At 51.6% G+C, this 24005-nt stretch overlaps 1 protein-coding gene across 3 annotated transcripts in view; it reads right to left on the reverse strand.

The window, feature by feature from the left end:
- The window catches only part of LOC117869185 (zinc finger protein 385C-like), a 182231-nt gene that overhangs the window by 63749 nt on the left and 94477 nt on the right, over positions 1 to 24005 (reverse strand). The window contains exon 1 of one of the 3 annotated variants that reach the window (XM_034755788.1): positions 18037 to 18114. The exons of the other annotated variants lie outside the window; for them this stretch is intronic. Within the exon in view, the coding sequence (XP_034611679.1) occupies positions 18037 to 18046 (10 nt within the window). The 5' untranslated portion in view covers positions 18047 to 18114. Of the gene's footprint in view, positions 1 to 18036; positions 18115 to 24005 lie in introns of those variants that run through there. 3 annotated transcript variants of the gene reach the window in all.

The raw sequence follows: 24005 nt of genomic DNA on the forward strand, positions 1-24005 counted from the left end.
TGCAGTTGTGGGAGGGCTTTGGGGGACGCTGGGCAGTGGGGGATCTGTGTGGGGTATTGTGCAGTTGTGGGGAGGCTGTGGGGGGCACTGGGCAGTTGGAGGGGGCTGTGGGGGGGTGCTGGGCAGTGGGGGGTCTGTGGGGGGTACTGTGCAGTTGTGGTGGGGCAGTGGGGGGGTCTGTGGGGGGCACTGGCTATAGGGGTCTGTGGGGGGTGGTGGTGGTGTGCAGGTGCTGGGCAGTTGTGGTGAGTGGTCCGTGGGGGGGTCTCTAGGCGGGAGGGCACTGGGCATAGGGGATTGGGGAGGTGCGGTGTGGCATGGGCCTGCCCCCAAGGGCAAAGGACCCAGAACATTCTCCTCTCCTTACTGATGCCTGGATGGTTGAAGGGGGACCAGCTCGCGTTCTAGGACTCCTGACCGCTCTGGACCGTTAACAGCTGCAGGGATTTACCCCCCGCCCTCCCCCGGGGTTATCCTTCAGGAGAGGAGCCTGCATGTACCTGTTTTTACCTCCCCGCTGCCCCGCGCCATCTGCGTCCAGCCCCGGAGGAGCGCTGAGAAGCGGCTCTTGCCTCCTGCGTCACCTGTTCCTGCTCTGGAGCCAGAATTAGATGAAGGGAGGTGGGGAAGTGACTTGGGTGGAATGTGCCTGGATTAGGAGCTGTATTGTGTCTGGCTGCAGCTGGCTCTTGGAATGGGGAGGGGAAGGCTGCCAGCCCGGAGAGCGAATTCCTCTCTCTCAGGGTTTTTTAGAGATCTGAGCCAGGCTGGCAGGAGACGCCTGGTCCCAGCCCGTTCTCACCCGGTTACCTTAGCTCCCACCTAGCGCTAACGGGCGCTGAGATGAAACCGGAGACGGGGGCTCGGAAGATGAAAATGTACTCGATTTAATTTTGTGCTAAGGCACGTGAGACAAAGGACTTGGTCTTTTGAATCAATTTCGCTGCACGAAGCACTCTCCTTCTCCAGTCTCACACGAGCCCAGATTAGAACTTGAAAGGTCATTTGGCTCCAGGGTTAGTGAACAGAAATGTCCAGAGGACCTTGCTGGCTGGGAAACAGAGGAGTCCGGAAGCGCAAAAGGCTGACCCAGTTTCCATCAAACAGCAGGAAAGATCCATCTCCCCTCTCCCTGTCCTTGCACCGAACCTCCTTCCACTCGGACCCACTGCCAGGGAAGTGGGAACCTGGGATCTGGAAAACGGTATTCAGCTACATTCAGTCCTGCAGGCTACTACGCGTCCATTGGCAGGTGGGAGGGAAGTGGTAGTTAACAGGATACCAGAGCTTAGGGGAAACCCTACTGAAGACATGCAGAAGGGGTGAACAAACAGCACCTAGCAATTGCCATAAGGTCCATGTAGGCCCAGTGCTACTTCAGAGGAAGGTGCAAGAAACCCGGCTGTTACTGGGTAACTTGCTCCCAGGGGAAATTTCTTCCTGGCCATCAGTAGAGAGATACGGGCTTGTGCCCTGAAACAGGAGAACTTCTATCCCCTCCAAAACCCTGGGACAACTCTGCAGCTTTTTGGTTACCCAGCAACCCCTACCCCCCATCCAACCCCTCAGCAAGACTCACACACTCCAGAATGACCCCAGCAGCAACACCCCAAACCATTGACATCCGACTGACCCACCCAGGGCTGTATGTGCTTAAGCTGAATTTCGATGCAATCTCATTGCTGCTCCGCCTTCCTTCCCGTGCCCCTTCTTGTCACGTTACATCTCCTATCTCACTGCGAGCTGTTTGGGGCAGGGACCTTGGTCTGTCCGTTCTGGAACGTGCCTGGCACATTTCTGGGCACGCTACATGTAATGAACCATTCTAACAACAGATGGGCTGCATCTCTCCTTGGGACAACTGCAGGAGTCTTAGCAGCCTTCTCAGAAGTGCACCCGCAATTTAAACTTGTTTCCAAGCATTCAAAGACCACAACTGCTAAAAGGGAAGCCCTGAGATTAGCTAGTCAATTGGCCATGGGAGATTTGTGTTTCTAGCTGGGCCTCCAGCTGCTCCCTCTGGTTATCACCGATTGGGTTTCAGCACCGTCAGCTGCTCTACAGAGCAGGAACATGAGTTGCTCGGAGAGGTTCCCAACTAGCCCTCACCAGGACAGCAAGGGCACTTGGGGCACAAGAGTCGAGTTAAGATTCAGCATAATAAACATGGTTTCCTGCGGCATTCCCTTCCATGTCTGATCAGGAACCAAGGGTGCTGCTGCTTTGGGGCCTGACTCCGGAAGATCCTGATTTAAGGCCCAATGCTGGAAGGTCCTGAACACTTCCGAAAGGTGCTGAGCAACCCAATTTCCAAGGGCTCATAACCCACCTCTGGGGCCAGACGTTCATTGGGCATATTGGGTGCTGGGCTCTTTTGAAAATCTGTCCACTTACCTTGGTAGTTAAAGGGGCACTGGGTGCTTTGGACGAGCTAAAGAAATGACCTGGCCCCTGTTCCCAGGTATCTGAGAACGGCATAACCTGGGATGTATGTATCCACCCAGCACCCCGGTAAGGTAGGGAAGTACCATACCCATTTTACAGCTGGGGAACTGAGGCACAGAGAAACTAAGTGACTGCCCCAAGGTCACACAGGGAGTCTGTGGCATGCCCCGTCCAGTGCCTTATCCACAGGACATCCCTCCCTGCCGCTGGTTGGAAAGGAGAAAGGGGAAGTAAAGAGGCGTGCGGGGACAAGTAGGAGCCATCTTTTCATAGGACGTACTTGCCACGTACGAATCGCTTCAAGCTGACAGGGTTTCTAAACAGCTCTTGGCCAAAGTATCCTTTTACCCTAATTGGACGGGGTTTGGATGTTGGATCGTTTGCAGAATAAACTTCTCCTCCCCAAGCTCTGATGATGGGCAGTTTTAATAACAAACCCTGTGTTTCTCCATATGGGAAAAGTTCCCGTTCCTCAGGAATTCCCAGCCTTTCACAATCCAGGGGAGGGACACAGACACACACGTGCACATGGCACTGCCATCCTCTCAGCTGCATGGCCCCCTCTTCCTCCCGTCCGCCTCCTCCTGCTCCCTCCGGGCGATACGGTAAATCGCTCCCATCACCAAGAAATACCTGCTGCCCAACATGCTCTGGGGCTCCAGGCAGCACCCGAGCCGAGAAGCCCTCTCAGCTATCCACACAGGCTCAAGGTTACAGATTGCACTGAGGGATTCTTCCCAAATGTTCTCAGAAACGGCACAGAGACAAGGACCGGCGGCTACACTACCCGTCCTGGGACACGGTTACACCTGGGGAGCCGACGGTGACAAATAAAGAAATGAACCGAAGGAGAGATGGAAAGGAAACCCCGGCAGGATGGGAGGAGAGCGGAGGGGGCTGGGGATCGATGTCAGACAGTCACAGCGTTTTGGAAAATTGTATTTAGGGCCAAGTTTTAATAGAGTTCATGGCCAGGTTTACAGGCTCAGCTCCTATTCGGGTCAGATTCTCTGTGTGCTCGGGAGCTGGGCGGCTGGAAAATGTTGACAAACCAAACACTCTCATGGCACGCAGCTGCAGAAGCACCCCAACTTCTTTCTAAAGGGAGCTGAAGGAACGAACACACACACACAGAGCGATGTCACCTTGCTGCGATAGTCACTGCTTTATTCTCCCCCCAGGACATGCCCTGAAAGCTCCAACAGGCAGGCGCCTTTTCTGTATCGGAGAGAATGTATCATCCTCAGGAGATGACGGAGCTGCCGAAGTCAGTGTCCGCTGGAGTTATGAGCCGCATCTTCCACTTGTGCACCATGCCTTTAACCCCTCCCCCCCCAGAAAATAATACATGAGCGCTTTGATGTGGAGGAGTGGGTGGAACCTGCGTGGGAGATGGCAGGGCCAGTGGGTAGCGTGGCAGGCGTCAGAACTCCTGGGTTCCACTCCCAGCTCTACGAAGGGAGCGTGGCTAGAGCAGGAAAACGAAAATCTGAATCCCGAGGTTCTGATTCTCCCCATCCTGAAGGCAGGAATGAAACCGGGTAACAGGTTCCATGTATGAACTTAAATAAAACTGCACCCCATAGCACAGGCAGCTGGCAGGCGAGAGAGGCCTGCAGGTGGTGGGAATCTCCAAGAGCTGCCTGGGGTCTGTCTCAGGTTAAACCAGGGAGCCCGGATTCCTGGGTTCTATTCCTGCCATTGACTGCCCCAGCCGTCGGGCTCAAGTCAGCTCAACGTGTGGTATTACAGCTCATGCACTTCATTGGAAACGGTAACAAATTCACGCACGTTTCCAGCCTTTTACTGGATTCTGCTCTCAACCAGAATTGGGACGGTGCTGGCTTAGATTCCCTGTGTGGATGGTGCCAGGCGATGCTTAACCTAGTGGTTACATTTCAGAACATACAGAATACCAGCGAGCAGTCGGCACCTTGCGTGTGATGGAATCAATCACCCTAGAAGGTATCTTATGGTGGAGATAGGAAGATGCCATCTCCAGCACATAGATGTACTGTGAAACAAATTCTGGCCCTGCTGAAGTCAATGGGAGTTTGGCCATTGATTGTCACCCAGGGTTGCTAGCTCTCAGAAGTGTCACAATATCTGGTGTCTTTCTAAAAGCTCCAGCTCCTGGAGTCATGTTATTTTGTGACAAATTTCCTGCCTTGCAAAAAAAAATTTTCCTCACCTCAATTGGGACAAAAAAGTCCAAATCTCAAAATTTTTGACAAACCAAAAACCTGAATTTGTCTTACGTCAGTCACAACATTTTGTTTCAATAAATCTGAACTGTTTTGTTTGGATTTCAACCTTTTTATTTTAAAAAAATTAAAACAGAACATGGCAAATGTCTATACAAAAAGTCATTTTGTAAAGATCAAAACGTTTCATTCCACAAAGTGTCAAAATGGGACATTTTGACATTTTCAAACTCCCCTGCCCCAATTTAAAAAACGAAACAAACGGTTGACACTGACACGTTCCCGTGGGAAATCTCGGCTTTGACAAATGGGAATTTTCTGATGAAAACCAATTGTCGGAAAACTCCCAACCAGTTCTAGTTTCTAGCCCTTGTGGTTGCAGAGAAACATGCCCCCACTCGCGCCCCCCCCCCCCCCGCAAATGTGATCTGAGTGTGACCTAAAGGTTCAAAATGCAGACGGCAAAAGGAAGAACCCCAAACAGATCACGGCTATTTTTTTTTAAAAGATCTCCTGGCTTTTGAAGACTCAGCGGCGGCGATGCTGGAAAGGCGCCCCTTTCTGAAGCCGTTAATGGCAGTCAGGTCTCCCTTTATTTCCTGAGTGAGTTAAACCCTCTCCCTTTTTCTTTGCTGTCACCCTTCTTCCCTTTCTGGGTCGGAGGCGCCCTGCGATCAACGTAACCCGACGTGACCCGGGCGGCAAGCGCTCCAGCATGCCCTTCTCAGCGGGCATTACACGCTCCAGTCCCCAGCTGGAACGTCAGCAGGGATATTTGCTCGCATCCTCTGCACCCCCTCGCAGCCCAATCAGAATTCTTGGTTCCCCGACACCCCAGCATGACAGAGCCCCCCCGCTCCCGAACCACAGCAAGAAGATGTCTGTCCCCTAGCCCCACGCGGGGATCACAACCCGGGGGAAGGTCTGCCGTGCAGAGCGGTGTTTGTCTCGCCCCCAACCCATGTGCTATCCCCACTCATTTCCCTTGCAGGGGTTTTTCCAAAGGGCAGAGCCAGTGACCCAGAGTTGCGGGAGCAGCCCAGTGTAGCCATGGGGCCTCCTGGCTAGGTTCTGTCAAGCTGATGCAAACAGCGCTCAGCCTCAAACGCAGGCTGCTTTGACACGGATTCTCTGCTTCCTCTGCCCCTGGCCAAGAGGCCTGGCTCAAGCTTCACTGGGGAGCAGGAGAGAAGAGCTGGCAGGCCCTTGGTGGGCTCTCAAGGGCTGGCCCTGCAGGCTACAGCCGCGCTGGATTTAATGATGCGCTCTGCCTGTATATTTTATCTGCCAGCTGGTTGTTTTGGGTCAGGGTCTCTGATGGTCTGTACTTAGCCACCTCCGTTAACAGACTAGACAAACATGGGGGCATGAGAAAGGCGGCTCTGAAGTGCTGGGAAAACTGTACTGCCCTCCCACCCCCCTCTAAGCCCGCAGGGTTCCTACAGACTAGGGGTACAGCTGGCATGAAGGGGTCCTGGTTCATGACTGGGGTCCTAGGTGTTACGGGAATAATAATAATGATAAATGCCTTGTTACCAGCTGGGCTTCCACCTCTATTCCACTGCGGGGAGGCAAAGTGTCAGAAAATCCCACGTGCTGATGAGCCAAGTTTATTGGGTAAATAACTGGAGTGGGACCATGGGGTGTATTTCGAGGGGTGGGGATACTAAGGGAGATTGGGACTTTCGGTTCCCCCTGTCCTGTAACATGAGAATGGGACACTCAACAAAATGAAAAGGTGGGAGATGAAAAATCGATAACAGGAAATACAACTTCACCCAGCATGGACTGCGGAACTCAATGCCACAGGAATTTGTTGAGACCAAGAACTCAAAACCATTAATTACAACAACATTTTTGAAAGGGATATGAGACCTCGTGCTACAGGGCTTAAGCCAATATGTATTAGAGACCAGGATAAGACCTCCATGGAGGGCAGATTATCCCACAACTGCCTCCTTCAACTGAACTACCTGATACTGGCCACTGTCAGAGGCAGGATAATGGAGCAGATGGAGCTGGGGTCTGATCCAGACTGGCAACGTTTATGGTCCTACGCACCCAAACCCTTGTGACTCACGCACGCAGCACGTGATGTAACACACAACACCGCCTCACTGCATAACATCACCAACTGTGGCCGACGTGTCTGTCTGTTGGGATCAGGCATCGATGCCTCTGTCGCCTAGGCACTGATAAGGGATAACGAGCGGCGCAGAGATCAACGCTCTCTTCTGCTGGAGCTAATTTGCATTTTGCGCCAGCGGCTCTCTGGGAAGAGGGGAAGGCGTGAGCATGCGTGCCAGGGGCTTGGAGGATTTCTGCAATGCCACCCCGCAGCCGGCGACAGGGAGGCTGTGTCCAATGAAAGCACCCCAGGACATGCACACGTTGCCCAGATGCGCAGCGCGGCCAGATCCCTTTGCTGGGCTCAAACCTTTTTTTATCGCGCTGACGCAAGCCTGCGCCAGCTGTTACAAGGGAGGCGCTGCTGGCGCCTGGCTGAGGAAGCGTGGTGCAGTGGTTAGGGCTGTGGGCTGGGGAGACCCAGGGTGAGTTCCCTGCTCCACCAGACTGTGTGTGTGACCCTGGGCCAGTCATTTGTGCTATGTCTCAGTTCCTCATCTGTAAAATGGGGCTGTCTGCCACTCCCTGTTGGCAGGACAAACAGAGTAGAGAGGCTCAGATCCTGCAGTGACGGGAACCGGATAAGCTCCTCGGCGAGAGGTTATTGGGCAAGCGGCCCGGTTCGCTACAGCATCCACCATCTCGCTACTGCAGCTTCTTGGAACCAACCTCCCAACCTTCGGAGCATCGCAGCGTATGTGGTTAACCTGCCTCCTGACAGTACTGCTCTGCCCAAAGCCCAGGGCTTGAGCAGGCAGCGGGGCGAGAAATGTCCCGCTGAGAGTCAGATCTCCCAAGCTCTGACCCACTCAGCCATCTCCTCCAAGGGTGGCCAAAGCACGGCCCAGCGGGATTCTCGGAGGACATGACCGGCTGGGTTCATCTTTGATACAGACCACAGAAAGCCCAGACCCCAGCAAGCTACACTCCCTCTTCGTTGTTATCCTGGCAGCAGGCAGAGGCCCCAGTCAAGGCCCGGGACCCACTGTGCTAGGCACTGCAAGTACGCAGAGTACGAGACTGTTCCTGCCCTGCGGGAGCTTACCACCCCGGCCTGACTCCCGCACTGCATGCTGGGATGCTGCAGCCGGACCTCCTTGCGCAGGGAGGAAGGCTGGTCTCGTGTCCAGGGCACTGGACTGGGGGTCAGAGAGACGTGGGTTCTGTTCCCAGCTCTCCCATGGACGGTCACACGGGGAGTGCGTGTGCCTCAGTGCCCCAGCTGTAAAACGGGGCTGGTCCTTCCCTCCTCACAAGGGCGTGGGGAGGATTCAAGCCAGCTGCGGGAGGCGCTCAGCAGAAGGCCAGGTGAGCCCCTAGACAGAGAGGCTGCACCTCCCTTGCCAAGGAAGTGGTAGCTGCGATTATGCTGACTAGCTGGGGCCTGAGGGGCCTGCCCCCCTCCCACCCCGTGCGACCTGCACAGCCACTAACGAGACCAAGCTATTGTCTCTTATTTCATTCCCTTGCCAGGCTCGGCACCACCTTTTGCTACTGACGTAAGGTGACCAGGGGGAAGCAGTGAACTAAGCTCAGATGACATCCCAGCTCACTCCCAGGCCATGGCCGCAAACAGGGCTATACATAAAGGAAGGAGGAAGAGGGGCTGGGGTGTTTATTTCTTCTATCTGCTGAAATGCCTGGACTTTGCCAGCGACTCCTGTCCCGACATGGCCGCGATCTCATGACACTTCGCAGAATGCCAGAGTACCCCTCCTCCTCTCACCCAAACCCGGACATTGCTAGAGTAATGCATCATATTCGCCCGCCTAGCACTTCATCGCTCACGGAGCTGGAGCCAGGATGTACAGTCCTTGCGGCGCAGCCCGGCAACGAGGGAATTTTTGGTTGGATCAGAGGGAGACTCAAGGGCTGATAAGATCATATCCTCCCCTGCACTTCCTCCCACTTCTGTCTTACTCCAAGCCTCACAACTCCTTACGCTGCCTTTGCTGCCCCTGCAGCTAGGGAGGAGTCTCCGGCCTTCTAGAGCAAATCGGAGTTAGGAATAATATAGCCAAAAAATGATTATCAAAAGCCAAAATCAGCTCAAGTCTCTCTAGCTCTAGGAGTCTCCTCTCTCAAAGTGCAGAATGCCCCTTTTTGATTGCACATCTTAATTTGTAACCACGGCCATTTCCACCACCAGCTAATTAGTTGGAAATTGGCTTTTAGAAACGCATCCCTAAATCAACCCCCCCCCCCCCCCCGTTCCCTGCACCCGGGAAGGGCTTGGAGTGCCTGTGTTTTCAAGGTGGTAAAGCAGGAATTCTCTGGGATTTCATCCCAGATAGCCTCAGCATGTGGTTTCATTCCCTGCATTCACACAAACCACTGGTGCAAAGATCTGACTTGTCTCCACACAGGAATGCAACTTTATGGCGGATAAGTAGCTTCTCAACAGAGGAAAGGAGCATGGTGAATCCTGACCGGAGGCAGAGTCAGGAAGGAGGAGGAGGAAACCCAAATTCTAATTCTGTCTCCTTCACACCCTGAGGCAGGCTCGCTCCCCTCCTCAGACCCCCTCCCCCCTTTTCTGGTCCTTTGTGGAGGGGAAGGAATGTTTCATGAAAGAATGGAAAACAATCCCCTGATCAGTTCAGCCTCTATTCCAGGCTCTGTTTAATTTATAAATTCTAACCGAGTCCAATTTGTTACAGCCAAAGAATAATTGACGGAAATTAAAAGGGAGGAAAGAAATTTAAATTGTGGCTCTTTCACCGTTCCGGTGAAATAACTGATTCAGAGCAAATGAAGCAGGTTCCTTTCCCTCCCACCACTTTGGCCTGCACCTGTAGGAGCATGCAGATCTCTTGCTGCAGCGCTTTCTCGATAACCTTCCATCGTTAGTCATTATTTCTGTAGCACTCAGAGGCAGTGCAGGGGCTAAGCTGTGCACACTCAGTGAGAGACAGTCGTTTCCCCAAAGAACGTTAGACAAGACTGAGTGGGAGGGGAAACTGAGGCACAGCCAGGGGAAGTGACTTGCCCACAGTCACACAGCAGGTCAGTGTCAGAGCCAAGAACAGAACCCAAATCTCCTGACTCCCAGGCCAGCGCCCCACCCACTAGACTGCAGTGAGTCTCTCTGAAGAGGTTAGGGGCACACACTGAAAGAGACCTGTGGATTTAGAACGCGGCTTAGCTCAGGGTTTCTGACTGTCCAGAGAGGGGCCAATGCAGCCCTGCAATTCCCTCCTCATTGATTGCAGGGGGCGGGGGACACGCCTGCAGACTGCCCTGGGCAATGGGGCTCGGGCAGGCTGCCTATACTGCATGCAAGCCTAAGCAAATTCGCATGGGCTAAACCTGGAGTGTGAAAACCTGTCTGTGCACGTTTAGAGACAGATGATGAAAATCTGCCCCTAATCAATGTCTGTCTCATGATTTACCCGCGGGGTCGGGGTGTACGGACAAAGCACCGGCGAGAGGTTTTGTTTTTACTTGTCTAGCACCTTTGGCAAGTAACGTTCCTGAATGACAAGGTATCCTGTACATGGCCTGTGCTCTAGGTACATGTACACCGTCTGTCCTAGCAGTGTAGCTCCACTGACTTCAGTGCACTTCCAAGTTACACTGGTGTGAACAAGAGGAGGATCAGCCCCACTTACAAGCTACCGTTTAGTTATCTGCAGGGCAGGTGAAATTCGCCTGGCAATGGCCCAGCACTAAGGAGCTGCTTCAGGTGTGAGACTTCCAAAATAGCCCAGATATTTAAAGCAAATAAAGAAACCGCCCTCCCCCCCCCAATACACCCCTAGCCGATGGGGAAAGATGACCAGGCAACAGGACATGCAGAACAAGCCAGGACCATATAGCTGCACTTACTCAATGTAGCATGCACTACCATGGTGGAAAGTATCAGAGGGGTAGCCGTGTTAGTCTGAATCTGTAAAAAGCAACAGAGGGTCCTGTGGCACCTTTGAGACTAACAGAAGTATTGTGGAGCATAAGCTTTCGTGGGTAAGAACCTCACTTCTTCAGATGCAAGTACTGGAAATTACTGTCTAGCAGTACGGTCACATCTGGAGGCCAGAGCTCCATTGTGCCAGGCGCTGTACAAACATACAATTAAAGAGGCAGTCCTTTCCCACAGCAGGGGGAGCTCAAGAAAACCATGAGATGATACTGGTCAGCGGGAAAAGCAAGGGTCACAGCTAACCAGCTGCCTAGCCATTGTCTAGGGCTGTCCAGGCAGCACAGCGGAGAAGAGACTGAAGCAGGAATTCGAAAGAGGACCACGAGGTGACTTTGAGAGTCTGTTTCAGGGTTGAGACTTCCAGAGGGCGGAAAAGACCTTCAGACCCAGGGAACCCAGCTCGGTTCTCCCTCTGACTTGTAAAACACTCAACAGCTCTTCGCTTTTGGAATTTTTCATCTAGTTTCTGCCTAGAGCCACTTTTCACAGAGGCTTGAAAATGGGGTTTGTAATGGCTGCATAATTATACAGCACTCCTCTAAGCTCGCCCCAGAGCTAGACGGGCCATGGTCAATGCTTGGAATCAAATACACATTTGTCATTATTATTTCATTGGATTTTTTTTCTAGTTCTAATATTTCATGGTAAATCCGCCCCCTGCCGCCTGTACTGCCATATTCACCTAAGACAGACAAACACGTAGGAAGACTTCCTTTCCTACCATCTAGCTCTGAAGAGGCAAAAGAATCCAAGAGATCTAGTCAATGCATAATTCCAGTTATTAGCTATAGGTTTAACAATCATGGCTCGATGATGAAATGGACCCACCTAAGAGCAGGGCCGGATTAACTCTCCTGTGGGCCCGGGGCTATTAGATTTTGTGGGGCCCCTGTATACAAGTCTTTTTCCTAATTTAAAACAAAATGATCACAATTATGGCATTGAGGCTATTAACGCTATACTAAACTTGCCTTTTAATTAACATAAAGCCGTTCGGTGGTTACATTTTAGTCTTAAAACATATATAATATAGTTAAATTAATTCACAATAGCCTACTTCTTACCTTAGACAGCTGTTAGATTAGTTTCTTTCTGGGAGGGAGTTTGGGTGCAGGAGGGGATTCTGATTTGGGGCAGGGGATGGGGTGCAGGAGGGGATGCGGGCTCTGGGAGGGAGTTTGGGTGCAGGAGGGGACTCCAGGCTGGGTCAGAGTGTTGGGGTGCAGGAGGGGGTGAGGGCTCTGGGGGGGGAGTTTGGGTGCAGGAGGGGGTGCGAGGGTGCAGGCTCCGGCCAGGAGGTGCTTACCACAGGTGGCTCCCGGCCGGCGGCGCAGTAGGGCTCAGGCAGGCTGCCTGCCTGCATGTCATGGCCCCACGCTACTCCCAGAAGCGGCCGGCTGCTGGCACGTCTCTACGCGGCCCTGGGGGGAGGGGGACAGCGTGTCTCCGTGCGCTGCCCATGCCCACACACTGTGGGGATGGTTCTGGGGGCGGGGTCAGTGTGTGGAGCCGCCTCCCCCCGTACCCCCCAGGGGCTGCAGAAACGTGCCAGCAGTTGGCTGCTTCCGGGAGCGGCATGGGGCCACGGCATGCAGGCAGCCTGCCTGAGCCCTGCTGTGCCGCTGGACTTTTACGGCCTGGAGATCGTGATCGACTGGCAGAGGCTCCAGGATAGACGGATTGGTGACCGCTGAATTGTCTATAATTATGGATTTATTTTTGCCGGGCCCCCCTTAGCCTGAGGCCCTGGGCTGCAGCCCCTAAAGCCCCTGCGTTAATCCGGCCCTGCCTAAGAGTGTTACGAGACAATCACAGAAATGTGGGGCTGGAAGGGACATCAAGTCCAGCCCCCTGCGCTGAGACAGGACCAAGTAAACCTAGGCCATCCCGGTGCTCTTTCCACCAGCCCTTTGCATGTCTGCAGATTGGGATCAGGTCCCCCCTCAGTCTGCTTTTCTCAAGACTAAACATGCCCAGTTTTTAACCTTTCCTCACAGATCAGTTTTCTAAACCTTGGATCATTTTTGTTGCTCTGCTCTGGACTCTTTCCCATTTATCCACATCTTTCCTAAAGTCTTTCCCAGAACTGGACCCAGGACTCCAGCTGAGACCTCACCAGGGCAGAGTAAAGTGAGACAATTACCTCCCGTGTCTAACCTACAACCCTCCTGTTCATACACCCCAGATTGAGATCAGCCTTTTCCACAACTGCATCACACTGGTGACTCAGATTCAATTTGTGATGCACGGTAACCCCCTAGATCCTTCTCGGCAGTATGACCAATTGGCCAGTTAGTCCCCAGTTTGTAGCTGTGCAGTTGATTTTTTCCTCCTAAGTGAAGTATGTGGCACTTGTCTTTTTTGACTTTCATCTTGTTGAATTCAGGCCAATTCTCCAATTTGTCAAAGTCGTTTTGAATTCTAATCCTGTCCTCCAAAGGGTTTGCCACCCCTCCCAACCTGGTGTCATCTGCATATTCTCCACTCCATTATCCAAATCCTTAACGAAAATATTGATTGGTACCAGACCCAAGACTGACTCCTGCTGGACCCCACTAGAGACCAGTTTAACTGCAAACCATTGATAACTACACTTGGAGTATGGTCTTTCAACCAGCTGTGCACAACTGCATCTAGACCACATTTCCTGAGTCATGTGGGACTGCATCAAAGGCCTTACTAAAATCAAGACATATTACGTCTATTGCTTCCCCGCTACCCACCAGGCCAGTAACTCTGCCAAAGGAGGAAATTAGGTTGGTTTGGCATGATCTGTTCTTGACAAATCCATGTTGGCTACTCCTTATAACCCTACAATCCTCTAGGTGCGCACAAACTGATTGTTGAATCATTTGTTCAGTATCTTTCCAGGTATCAAAGTAGGGTCTATAATTCCCCAGGTCCTCCTTGTTCCCCTTCTTAAAGACAGGAACTATGTTTGTCCTTCTCCTCTCGGGCCTCACCCACTCTCCATGAATTCTGAAAGATAACAGATTGCTTCCGCTAGTTCCTTCAGTGCTGGGAACAGTGGGAGAGGGCTCTTCAATTTGCTATCAGGAGCACAAGTGATTAAAAATTTCAAAAATGTTCAGGTTTGCTTGAAAGACGTATGATTAGAAATCCATGATTATCCATCACTTGGCGTCTTTAAATCAAGATATGGGCTTGATGCAGGAATCCCTGGGTGAAATCCTCTGGCCTGGCTTATACAAGAGTCGATAGTGATCCCCCTACCTATGGAAGGGGCTGCCAGCAGAGGAAATGTGGTCCAATAGACTCACTACCACAGTCTTTTAAGATGCCAGCTGAGCGCTGAAATTAGCAAATGGATGTTCTCCTCGAGACTTTTCCAAGAGTTATCCCCCTCTGATGGAAGTAACTGCTGGGGAAACTCACCCCAAAGAATATCAGAAAAAGCAAGGTTCCAGCATTTGATGAAGAGACCCTGAAAACCAAATCCCACAGTTGAATTGGGCTGGAAAAAGATGCATTCGACATTATGCTGAGAACGCATCCAGATTAATTCTTTCCTCCATTAAATCCTGGCAATGACAGAAGAGCAACATACCCAGGTTTTTAAGGTAGCTAATAATGGAGAAGTAAAAACAGAAGCCATTTGTGGGGAGATAATAGTGGTGGTTGTTTTTTGCGGCATCCACACATAAAGATGTTCCTGAGAAAGCGTTATAACTGCAGGCCCTTTTGCAGATGGAGAGGAAGATTATTGGTTTAATGAGACATTACTCTTCTGGAGAGAACAGAACGCATTAGTATGCAGTCAAGTAAAAGCAGCCAAATAAAATATGGATCAATAAACCCCGAATGTTTTCAGAACCCAAGCATGACGCCACCCGGCGATGTACAACATGGCTTCCTGCTGCCAAAGCCAGCCCTCTCCGATTGACCCCGCCGCAAAGGGGCAGCGCTGCCCTCCACCATACTCCTAGACGCTCCCGTTCGACGGCTGCCTTTTCCAGTCCAGATGACTGATGCCATTCTCTAGTGCGGGTCCAGCAACTGGGCCAGCCGCGCCACTGCAAACCCGCAGTGCAAATGGGCAACGTTTCACTTTGCATCAGTGGAGCCCCCCCCCCGCTTGAGACCGAGGTAGTTAGCTGAATTGCTGCAAGTTGTGGCTTCCCTTGTCTACACTGGTTCCGCTAATGCCAGTTGCTGGCCAGTGACTGCTGAATCCGGGCTAATCCCAAGCACACGTCACTAAAGTGGTGCAGTTGCACGGCTGCAGCGTTTTAAGCGTAGACCTGCCCAAAGCCAAAGTGCCTGATTCTATGTGCGCTGAAGTCAACGGGCTTCCTTCTGTTGACTTCAAGGGCCATTTCAGCCAGGTGCGTGAGGAGACGCCTGCCTGTAGGCACACGCGTGGTCCCACGGGAGTCAATGAGATGCACTCAAGTCCCTGGTTGGATTGGAGCCTCAAGGAGGCACCGTGCTGCTGCAGAGATCTTCATCACAAGCCATCAGCTCGAGCACCTGCACGGCGGCACAACTCATTCAGCCGCCAGCGTGGGGCCATCGGCCCAAACGGCTGCCTGCCTGGAGACAATGGGGCTTGGCGGCATTTCGAGCCTGAAGAGAATTTCAAGTTTTGCTGACTTTGGGTGCATTTTACTTCATATTCTTTCTATTAAAAAAAACCAACACAGATTTCAAAACCCGGTGAGGTTCCTGCCTGCAGCAGTCAAGACAAAAATCAAAAAGAGTCAGCAGGGCAGATCCACAGGTAGCGTCAACTGTCGCCGCGCCTCCGACTTCAGGGGAACGACGACAATTTGACCAAGTGGCAACAACGACAAAGCCTCGTAAAGGATTCAAAAGCCTTACTTGAAATGCAGCTAATAAATGCCACCCTGGTGGAGAAGCTTGCCGAACCCAGGCATTAATACAGGCAAAGTAACTCCTCGCTTAGCCTCATTCAGAACTTTCATGGCCAGCTTTTAACTCCCTGTGCTAGCACTTTGGCCCTAAAATGCCCTAGGGAAATGGAATTTTTTTATCCTAATCCTTTAGATAGTCAGAACATTCTGGCTTAGAGGTTTCACTCTCCCTCTGTGTGCTTTAAAACACCGCTTCAGAACAGGAGGACACTTTACACACGTCAGGAAGTAAACAGAACTCGAATAAATACGCCCAACAGAATATATTCTAACAAAACCTTCGCAGTCCTGGACTTTTCCAAAATGTCAGGGTACCCCAGTGGAATACGATACTATACAAAGGGTTCCATTAAACGACCAGGCATTGACAGGATACAGCACGTTACTGCACAGGGCCCTTTGGTGAGAAATTTTCTGGAGTAAAATTATTCTCACTGTTTTGTCATTTGAGATGGAATACTGAAAAATTAGAGAGGCAAAGGAAATAGAAAGTAGAACAGGCAGGTGGTGGTGAATAAGGGAAAATATCCAGAGGAAGTGTGTTATCGTGTGCCAGGATACAGAAGAGTTGGTATTTTGAAGTTTAAAAAATACAAATATAGAGATTTCAGAACATTAGTTACATATTTTAAGCATCAAGGGTAAAGGCAAGCTATATTTTTTAAACCTGCTTTGGCTAACAAATATCCTAGATAAATATCCCGAGAACTGTTACTTGTTCCAGAAACAGGGGCAAAGACAGCTCATGAAAGATGGATTATGTTTCAAACGATTACAAAAATTAAAGTGATCTATGCAAGGCAGCTGACAAGCAATGCCGTAGTTCAAAAAACCCAGCCAGATGTGCCAGTTTAATAACATCCGTGTTTCCGTGGATGCAACCGTCTTATAAAACACACACAGACATAAACGTGCACATGTACGTGATATAGTAACAATCTATACATATATATAGAGAGAGGGAGAGAGAGGCAGAGAGCAGGAACCATCCTATACGTACCAGCTGTACAGACGTCCATAACACTGACATAAAAACAACAACGTGAGACATGGGAGTGAAATGAAAACGCAAAGCTGGGTCATTTAATGGCATGGTGGAAAGTTAACAATGATAATAATAAAAGCACAGAACCAGGGCTCCTACGCAAGCGTTCCAGGGACACTTTATTTGTCGCTGCAGCTTGACTCAATGAGCCTTCTGCAGCCAGAAAACACCAACTAACCAGGAGCAGCAGAGCTTCTTGCAAGCTTTTGAACCGTGTCTTCTCCCCCACCAAACCTCATTTCATATGAAGAGCACAACGCCCTGGCATCATATTCCAGGCAAGCAAAACAGAAACAGGACGATGTGCCAAAGTAAAAGCTGACCCCCAAATGGAGAGAGAGGACAAAATAAAGCTCACGTCAGCATGCAACCTGTTTCTCGTAGCCCTGGGAAAAATCAATAGGCTGCAGTGAATCAAGCCCCAGCTTGAATCCCACCGGTAATTAAGATGAAAAAGCTGGGAGCTGAAGAAACAGGTTGCGCGCGTGTGTTTGGGGGGAGGCTGACCATTCTGAGGGCGTACTGATGCAAGACTTAACTGGTTCTAATAAAAAAGATACAACCTCCGTTCAAATGGGTTCTCAGGGGATGGAAACGGGGAGGGATCTGAATCCACTTTGCTTGTAAATTGCAGTTTAGGATGGCATAGTGCTGATAGAGGGGTTCAGAGAGGATCCTACAGGTTTAATTAGGCAGAGGCTATTCAGGTATCATGCTCCTATAACCAGGCACCATTTCCAAGCCAGGACTTCATAAGTTCCATGAGTCTCCAGGCTCTTTCCTGACAGCACAATAGTTCATATCAATCTCTTTGGCACTATTGACCCTCAAGCCTTTGGCCAGGCTCACGAGGGGAACACACTTCGGGGTCCGTAATCTTAGTTGAACTGGCCTCAGATCGAGAGGAAACAGGACAGTTTTTACAACTTGCAGCTTGATTTGATTTCAGATTTCTGGGCTCCAGGGACTCTATAAAAGCCCATTGCAGGTGGCTGTGATTAAAGGCTGCCCCGAGGAGTGCACCTGGGACGTTAGCCGCACAAACATGCATGGACTTCCCCGAAGCATCTGCAGGTATACATCCGTGGCGCTCGTCCTAGTGTGATTTCTTTGCCATCATTGCTGCAAAACCGGCCAACCCCCCAGCGCTCTGTGCAAGCTTTTGTGATCGCTGCGTAACACGCGCCCACGAGAAGCTTCCCTCTAAACCTCCCCTCGGTTTTCAAGCCGTAGCACAAGCTGAGCTAACAGCTTGCCCACTTCCCGCTGATTAAAAAGCCGACTGCGACAGGAACCTGGGGAGGGGACTGTCCAGCTTTCCAGTCGACGGTCTATAAAAGACCACCTAGCAGGCTGCCCGTTGCTGGAAGCACGAGGAAAGGAAAGTTGCATTTCACTTACCTAAAAGCATTTTGCTCTGGCTGCGCTGCCTCCTCGCCGCTGGTATCCCCCTGTGTGTATTTACGAATGCAGCGGCATGGATCGCCTGCTCCAGAGCTGTGTGCCGCACAAGTGCCCCCCTTCCTTGGACTGAGCCACTTAGACCTCAATTAAAAGCTTAATGCTCTACCGATCCGTGCCCTAAGGAGGGAAAAGCCACCCTCCCGCATTCACTGGCCCTTCCTTAGCCCAATCAGAAGCACAGATGGGAAATTAACAACTGTAGCCTCTCCCAGCTGAGGTCCGGGCACACAGAGATGAGGTATTAACATGAAAATTGGATGGGAGGGGGTATCAGAGGAACTGGAGTGAGAATGCCCTCTCTCTCTCTCTCGCTCTCTCTCTCACGCTCTCTTCTTTCCTTTCCAAGAGGAGAGAACACACAAGCGCTCTTCTCTCTCCAACACTGGCTCGGAGTAAACCCCGAGGCTGCCAAAGCAAAGAAACTTTGAGCGGGAGAGAGACACACCCCCAAGAACCGCTCAGTTCCTCGCCCCCTGCTAGCGCCCATAACATCCTCCTCTTTTAGGGCTTGTGTTGCTCCGGGAAGGCGCGATGGAGAGGCCAAGGGCAGGTGGTCAGATTCCAGAGTCACCTGGGAAGCTTTGCTCCCTGCTCTCTGCAGTGTTGCCAAGTCTCACGAGTTTGTCATGAGTCTCACGATACTGATTGTTTTCTTTAAAGCCCCAGCTCCTGGAGTCAAGTGGATCTGTGATGATTCCAGCCTTCATTCTTAAAGAAAAAGTACATTTCCAGCCCACGTGGCTGTGGAGAAAGCTTCAACATGTGACCCCAGGGCCCCATAAAGGCTCAAAGAGCAGAAGGCAAATAAAAGAACACCACATCTACTGTTTTTACAGAACCTCATGATTAAGGCTACGATTTAGTCGGGTATTTTTAGTAAAGGTCCTGGACAGGTCACAGGCAAGAAACAAAAAAATCACAGCCTGTGATTTATACCATAAATACCCCTGATTGAGTCTTGGGTGGGGGGCGCTGCCGGGGGGAGCTCACGGCACCAGTGGCAGGGGGGAGCCTCGGGGGGGGGCCCGCTGCCAGGGGGGAGCCCTGGGGAGCCAGCAGCGGCTTTGGCCGCTGCCGGGTGGGAGCCCCGGGGCCAGCTGCTGCTCCGGTCACCCTGGGACCGCTGCTCAGGCAGTCCCCAGGGCCAGCTGGTGCGGCTGGCTGCGGGGTCACCCGAGCGGCTGGCTGCAGAGCCGTTCCAGCAGTGGCCGGTGTGGCTGTCCCCGAGGCTAACTGCTGGGGCGGCCCTGGGCTCAGCCACACTGGCCGCTGCAGAAGTCACGGAGGCGCCGCAGGAAGTCACGGAATCCGTGACTTCCGCGACCTCCATGACAAACACGGAGCCCTACTCATGATTTTAAAACCCATCTCGTGATTTCTGAACCGCTGGGGTTGGCGATGCTGTCTCTGCTCATGAGTCCAGGAATGATTTGGGTTCAGGTTCTTCCACAGCAGAATGTAAATGAGGCCAAACCAGTCTCCTGACCCCACCGCCACTTCCATACTGTGGCTAGTGCGGTGGGCAACATGAAGCAGGATGTATTTGCAGGATGTAGGGCTTAGCCTGTACACTCACTGGGGCACTGTATTTGTGCAGCGCCTGGCACATTGGGGTTGAGACCTGCTCAGGACTAATTTCTAAGCCCCACCATCGCGCCAGGCCGGTGGTTCCAACCTGCCCGCTGGGAGCCTTTGCCGACATTTGCACCCTGCGTCGACCACGCACACAGAGAACGCTGGCTGCCCGCCATCATCTACGGCCCCGTCGCTTCCTCCCTCCCCTATGTTTGAAAGGCTGCGTCCAAGAGTCACTGCAAAGATAAGACGAGGAGCAACAGCAGGTGTCCCCTTCGCCGCTCCACATCTGCCAGCCAGATGTGCTCAGGATCTACGAGACGAAAGGCAGGGACAGAAGCCAAGAGGAGGAGTTTGGGCTCAAAGGCTGAGCCGGACGATGATTATTATTAGTGCCTACGGACATCTCCATGAGATAACTGCTGGCAATGTTACCCAGCGACGCCCAGAGCTGCTGGCTGGCTAGTGCTCCCCAGGACACCGGTGTGCTACTAGCGACAGAGGCAAACAGCTGTGAGGATCTGCAGGCAGCGCAATCCACCCACCAAGCCTGAACGTAAACCTGGTACTGAAGGGACTGGCCACAGCTCGGACTGGGACCATTTTCCCAGACACCGGTGCCCTGGCAGGGTACCCAGCAGCTCTGCCAGACACACACACGCTCCCATGCACGCTGCTTCCAACTGCTATCTGTAGGGTGATTGTGCAACATGACTCAGATTCACGACTTCATCCCCTTAGAACACCGCGAGGTGCATTTGTGCCCACCAAGGCAACGCCCAAAGTCCCCAAAGAAAACCAGACCGCGGAACCTTCATTCAATTCCGCCCTGAGTCCCTCTCCGGCGTGCTAAGGTTTGCCTGATGATCAGTGTCTTTTGGGCGCATGATTCCCCGCTAACCAGCAAGGGAATTAAAGCCAGACACGAGTGGGTATCAATTAACCTGCTCAGCGATCATTAGAAACGATTGTCCTTCAGAGCAGCAGGGATCTGTTCCCAGGGCACGGTGTGTCCAGCTCATCACAGCCACACGGGGCCTGGTTCTGTTCCCTGCTGCAGACCCAGACACTTCATGGTGCATCTAAGGGCAAACTGGAAAAGAGCGTGAAACAGTGGCACTGGAGAGTGGACTGGTGGGCAAGACAAGGAGACAGGAAAACTGTGATGGAAGCTCTGCCACTGAGCTGCCAAGTGCCCTTGAGCAAGTCCTTTCTCCACACATTGTGTCACAGTTTAAAACACAGGCCTAGCCAGAATGAAACAGATCTGAGTTCCTTCTGATCCAGTAGCCTGTCTCCAGCAGTGGCCAGCACCAGATGTTTCAGAGGAAGTAGCAATCTGCCCCCCATATTACATCTCATCTTGGTCTTTAACAGAGATTGGCTTCAGCCCTGAAGAACAAGGTTTAATATTCCTTCAACATTTTTGTTAGCTTGATTCTGATAACTCCAGATAGTCTCGCTATCCATATGAACATCTGGACCCCTTTTTGAATCTTGCTTCGTTCTTGGCCTCAACAATGAATTCCACTGTCTAATTATGCACTGCGTCGAAAAAGTATTTCCTTTCACCAGTTTCTCCATCTGTAAAATGGGATGATGACACTCATCTGCTTTTGCAACAAAGTGCTTTGTGATCTAGGAATGAAGAGCACGAGAGAAGAGCTAAGAGTTAATTTTTTGTGTGGAAGATCAGATAATTGGGAGAGTTTGGTAAAAATGTGCCTCTTTCAGTTTAAAAACAAATGCAAAGAAACAACCAACCAACAAGAAGCCAAACCCTTTTCTGAGGGCATCCATGGATACATGCAGCTTCATTTAGAACAGGTCACGTTTTAATGCAAACGCTAAAATTATTACATGTTGTAAAATGCCTGAAGCCACTAGAAACATTTAGCACAGTGCAGTTCAGTTTGGGAGTCTCTTTTCTCTAACTCAACCAGACATCCAGCTGATATTCGGGAACCGTCAGCAAGTTCAGATGGCAAATCCAAGCCCTGCTCTGTAACAAGAGTTCATGGCAACTAATTGCTGGGGAATGAATGCAGCAGCACACAGCATTAGTGCATCGCATTGACACATGCATGCTGACTAAGGCAGCCTCGATTATCAAGCGCTGGGGACCGATCTTGACATATGAAAACACAGGCAGCAACTGGTCTGAACTTCGGGATCATTCGCACTTCCCCTGCCGGTTTTGCAGGGCACTGGGTTCCGATGTAAAAAGCGTTAAGAGCTGGAACTGCCCCAGGACTGAATCAGAAAAACGTTTACAGGCTCCTGCGTGCGCGTCTGTACACCCGCACGCACATGGTCCGCACGCACAAGAGTTAGTGACAGTAAATTTAGACTGGATACTTGCTAATCTGCCATTGACAGCTGGTCCCTGACGGCCTGTTACCAGGCCCTTGTTGGGCTATTTAAGTTTAATATTAACTTGCTTCATGTCATCAGCAGTTTGGCAATGACTAATGTAGGCAAACACTGAAGCTGAAAGAGGACGCAGAGAGTCACAGAGTTTAAGGCCAGAAGGGACAATTATGGCTTTACAGCCCTGTGGTGTCTCCAGCTTTTCCATGCTGTGATTCCACCTTCCATGAGAGGATAATGGAACTTCCTCCCATCCCGCCACAAAGAAAGGGAGTGGGGGTGGCGTCCCGCCCTGGACCTGTTCATACCCGCCAGGGGGTTGACACGCTCAGGGTGACAATCCATGACTCCTGCCTCTCACAGGCCATAGCATTTCACCCCACAACCCCTCTGGCAGATGGTATTTCTCTCTCCTCCTCCCTAAGCGAATGCGCAGCTTTGGAGTCGGGTATCCACTGGGACAAAGGCTGCAAACCGGCCCTCGGCCACTTTCATCTCCAGCCGAGATGGGACTTCTAGTGAGTTTTATATTTTTAGGATATAGCTTTGGAATGGAGTATGGACTTGCTTTTTGTCTGGGGCCAGTCACTGAACTGCGCTTGTCTCCTGAGATATTTCATACCTAGATAGAGATTTCCTCTCTTGCCAGGGCCTGACTGATTGGAATTGACTGAATGTGCTTAAAATGGATTCAAGGGCATCACGTGTGCATTTGGGAAGGTGGGGAGGGGAGATCATAATAGGACAAGGCTGCACTGAAGGGGCTGGACTCTAAGGACCCGCTGCAGAAATAAGCCTATCACAGGTCACAGTTTCAGATAGTTATTTTTATTGCCCCTTCTTCTGGCGCCAGCATGACCCAGCCATGGCCTTGCAGGTTGGCGTCCCAGTGAAGGAGAACTCATTCATGCTGAGTTTGGGCACATCCTTAATATAAACTTGCTCTATTTACCCACCTGCACCAGTCTTGGAACGAGACAGTCCAACAACAAGCAGGGTGATCCCCTCTCCCCAAAATCTCAGTCCATTCCCAACGCCCCAGGCAGCAACGGCACTTCCAGAACTGACCCTAACCACATCCCAAGGCGGAGAACAAACCCTTCACTACCCACACAGCTTCCCCTCCCCCAAAGCCGCCGCCTCACAAAACAGGTTATGTAACCCAAAAACTAACCCAACGGCTCAGATCCTCAAAAGTATTTCGGTGCCTAACTCCCCTGGGATCTGGGCCAATGTCTTCCCAAGAGTCCAAACTAGCTCACACACTAAGGATAGGAACTTGGAAGGCGATGTCTAACAGCGCCCCCTGGAGATGCCCCATAACATTATGGAGGCATCAAACAAGCGAGCTGGGGCAGTGTGGGGGAGACAGGGTAACAAGTAATGGAGGAGGAGGAGTACAGGTTTTAGCTGATCAGTAACAGTGAGACTCGCAGCTCTCCCCCTGCCCAGCAAACCTCATGTTGCAGCTTACTGTCTGCATTCTGGAAGAGGGGAATTTTTGGATTGGGGTAAGCATTCACAAAAACACCCCCAAACCTCACTGCTTTTCTAGGTTGCCTAAGTGCGTCTGTTACAGAGGAGCCTGAAATCCAGGCAAGCAAAATTCAGATAAAATGGGGCAGGGGGGAAGGCAGCAATGAAACGACTCTTTAAAATGTCAGGGAATTTTTGGATGAAATGAAACGGTGCCTCTTTGCTCATCTCTAGCCACGTGTCTCTGCGTCTCAGCGGACAGCACGGCTGTCACCAAGGGTGCGTCTGCACTCTGAGCTGGAGGTGTGAACTGCAGCTCAAGGAGACGTAACTAATTCTGACCAAGCCACAGAATAGCTCCCACGGCGTGAGCAGTGGGAGAGGCTAGCAGCCCGGAGTACACGCCTAGCGTCTCAGACGCGTCCGTACTTGGGGTGGCTAGACCCTTCCCCTGTCGCGGCTAGCCTGTTTTCAGTGCACCAGCT

The sequence above is a fragment of the Trachemys scripta genome, chromosome 23 (assembly GCF_013100865.1).
Source record: "Trachemys scripta elegans isolate TJP31775 chromosome 23, CAS_Tse_1.0, whole genome shotgun sequence".
Taxonomy (NCBI): domain Eukaryota; kingdom Metazoa; phylum Chordata; order Testudines; family Emydidae; genus Trachemys; species Trachemys scripta.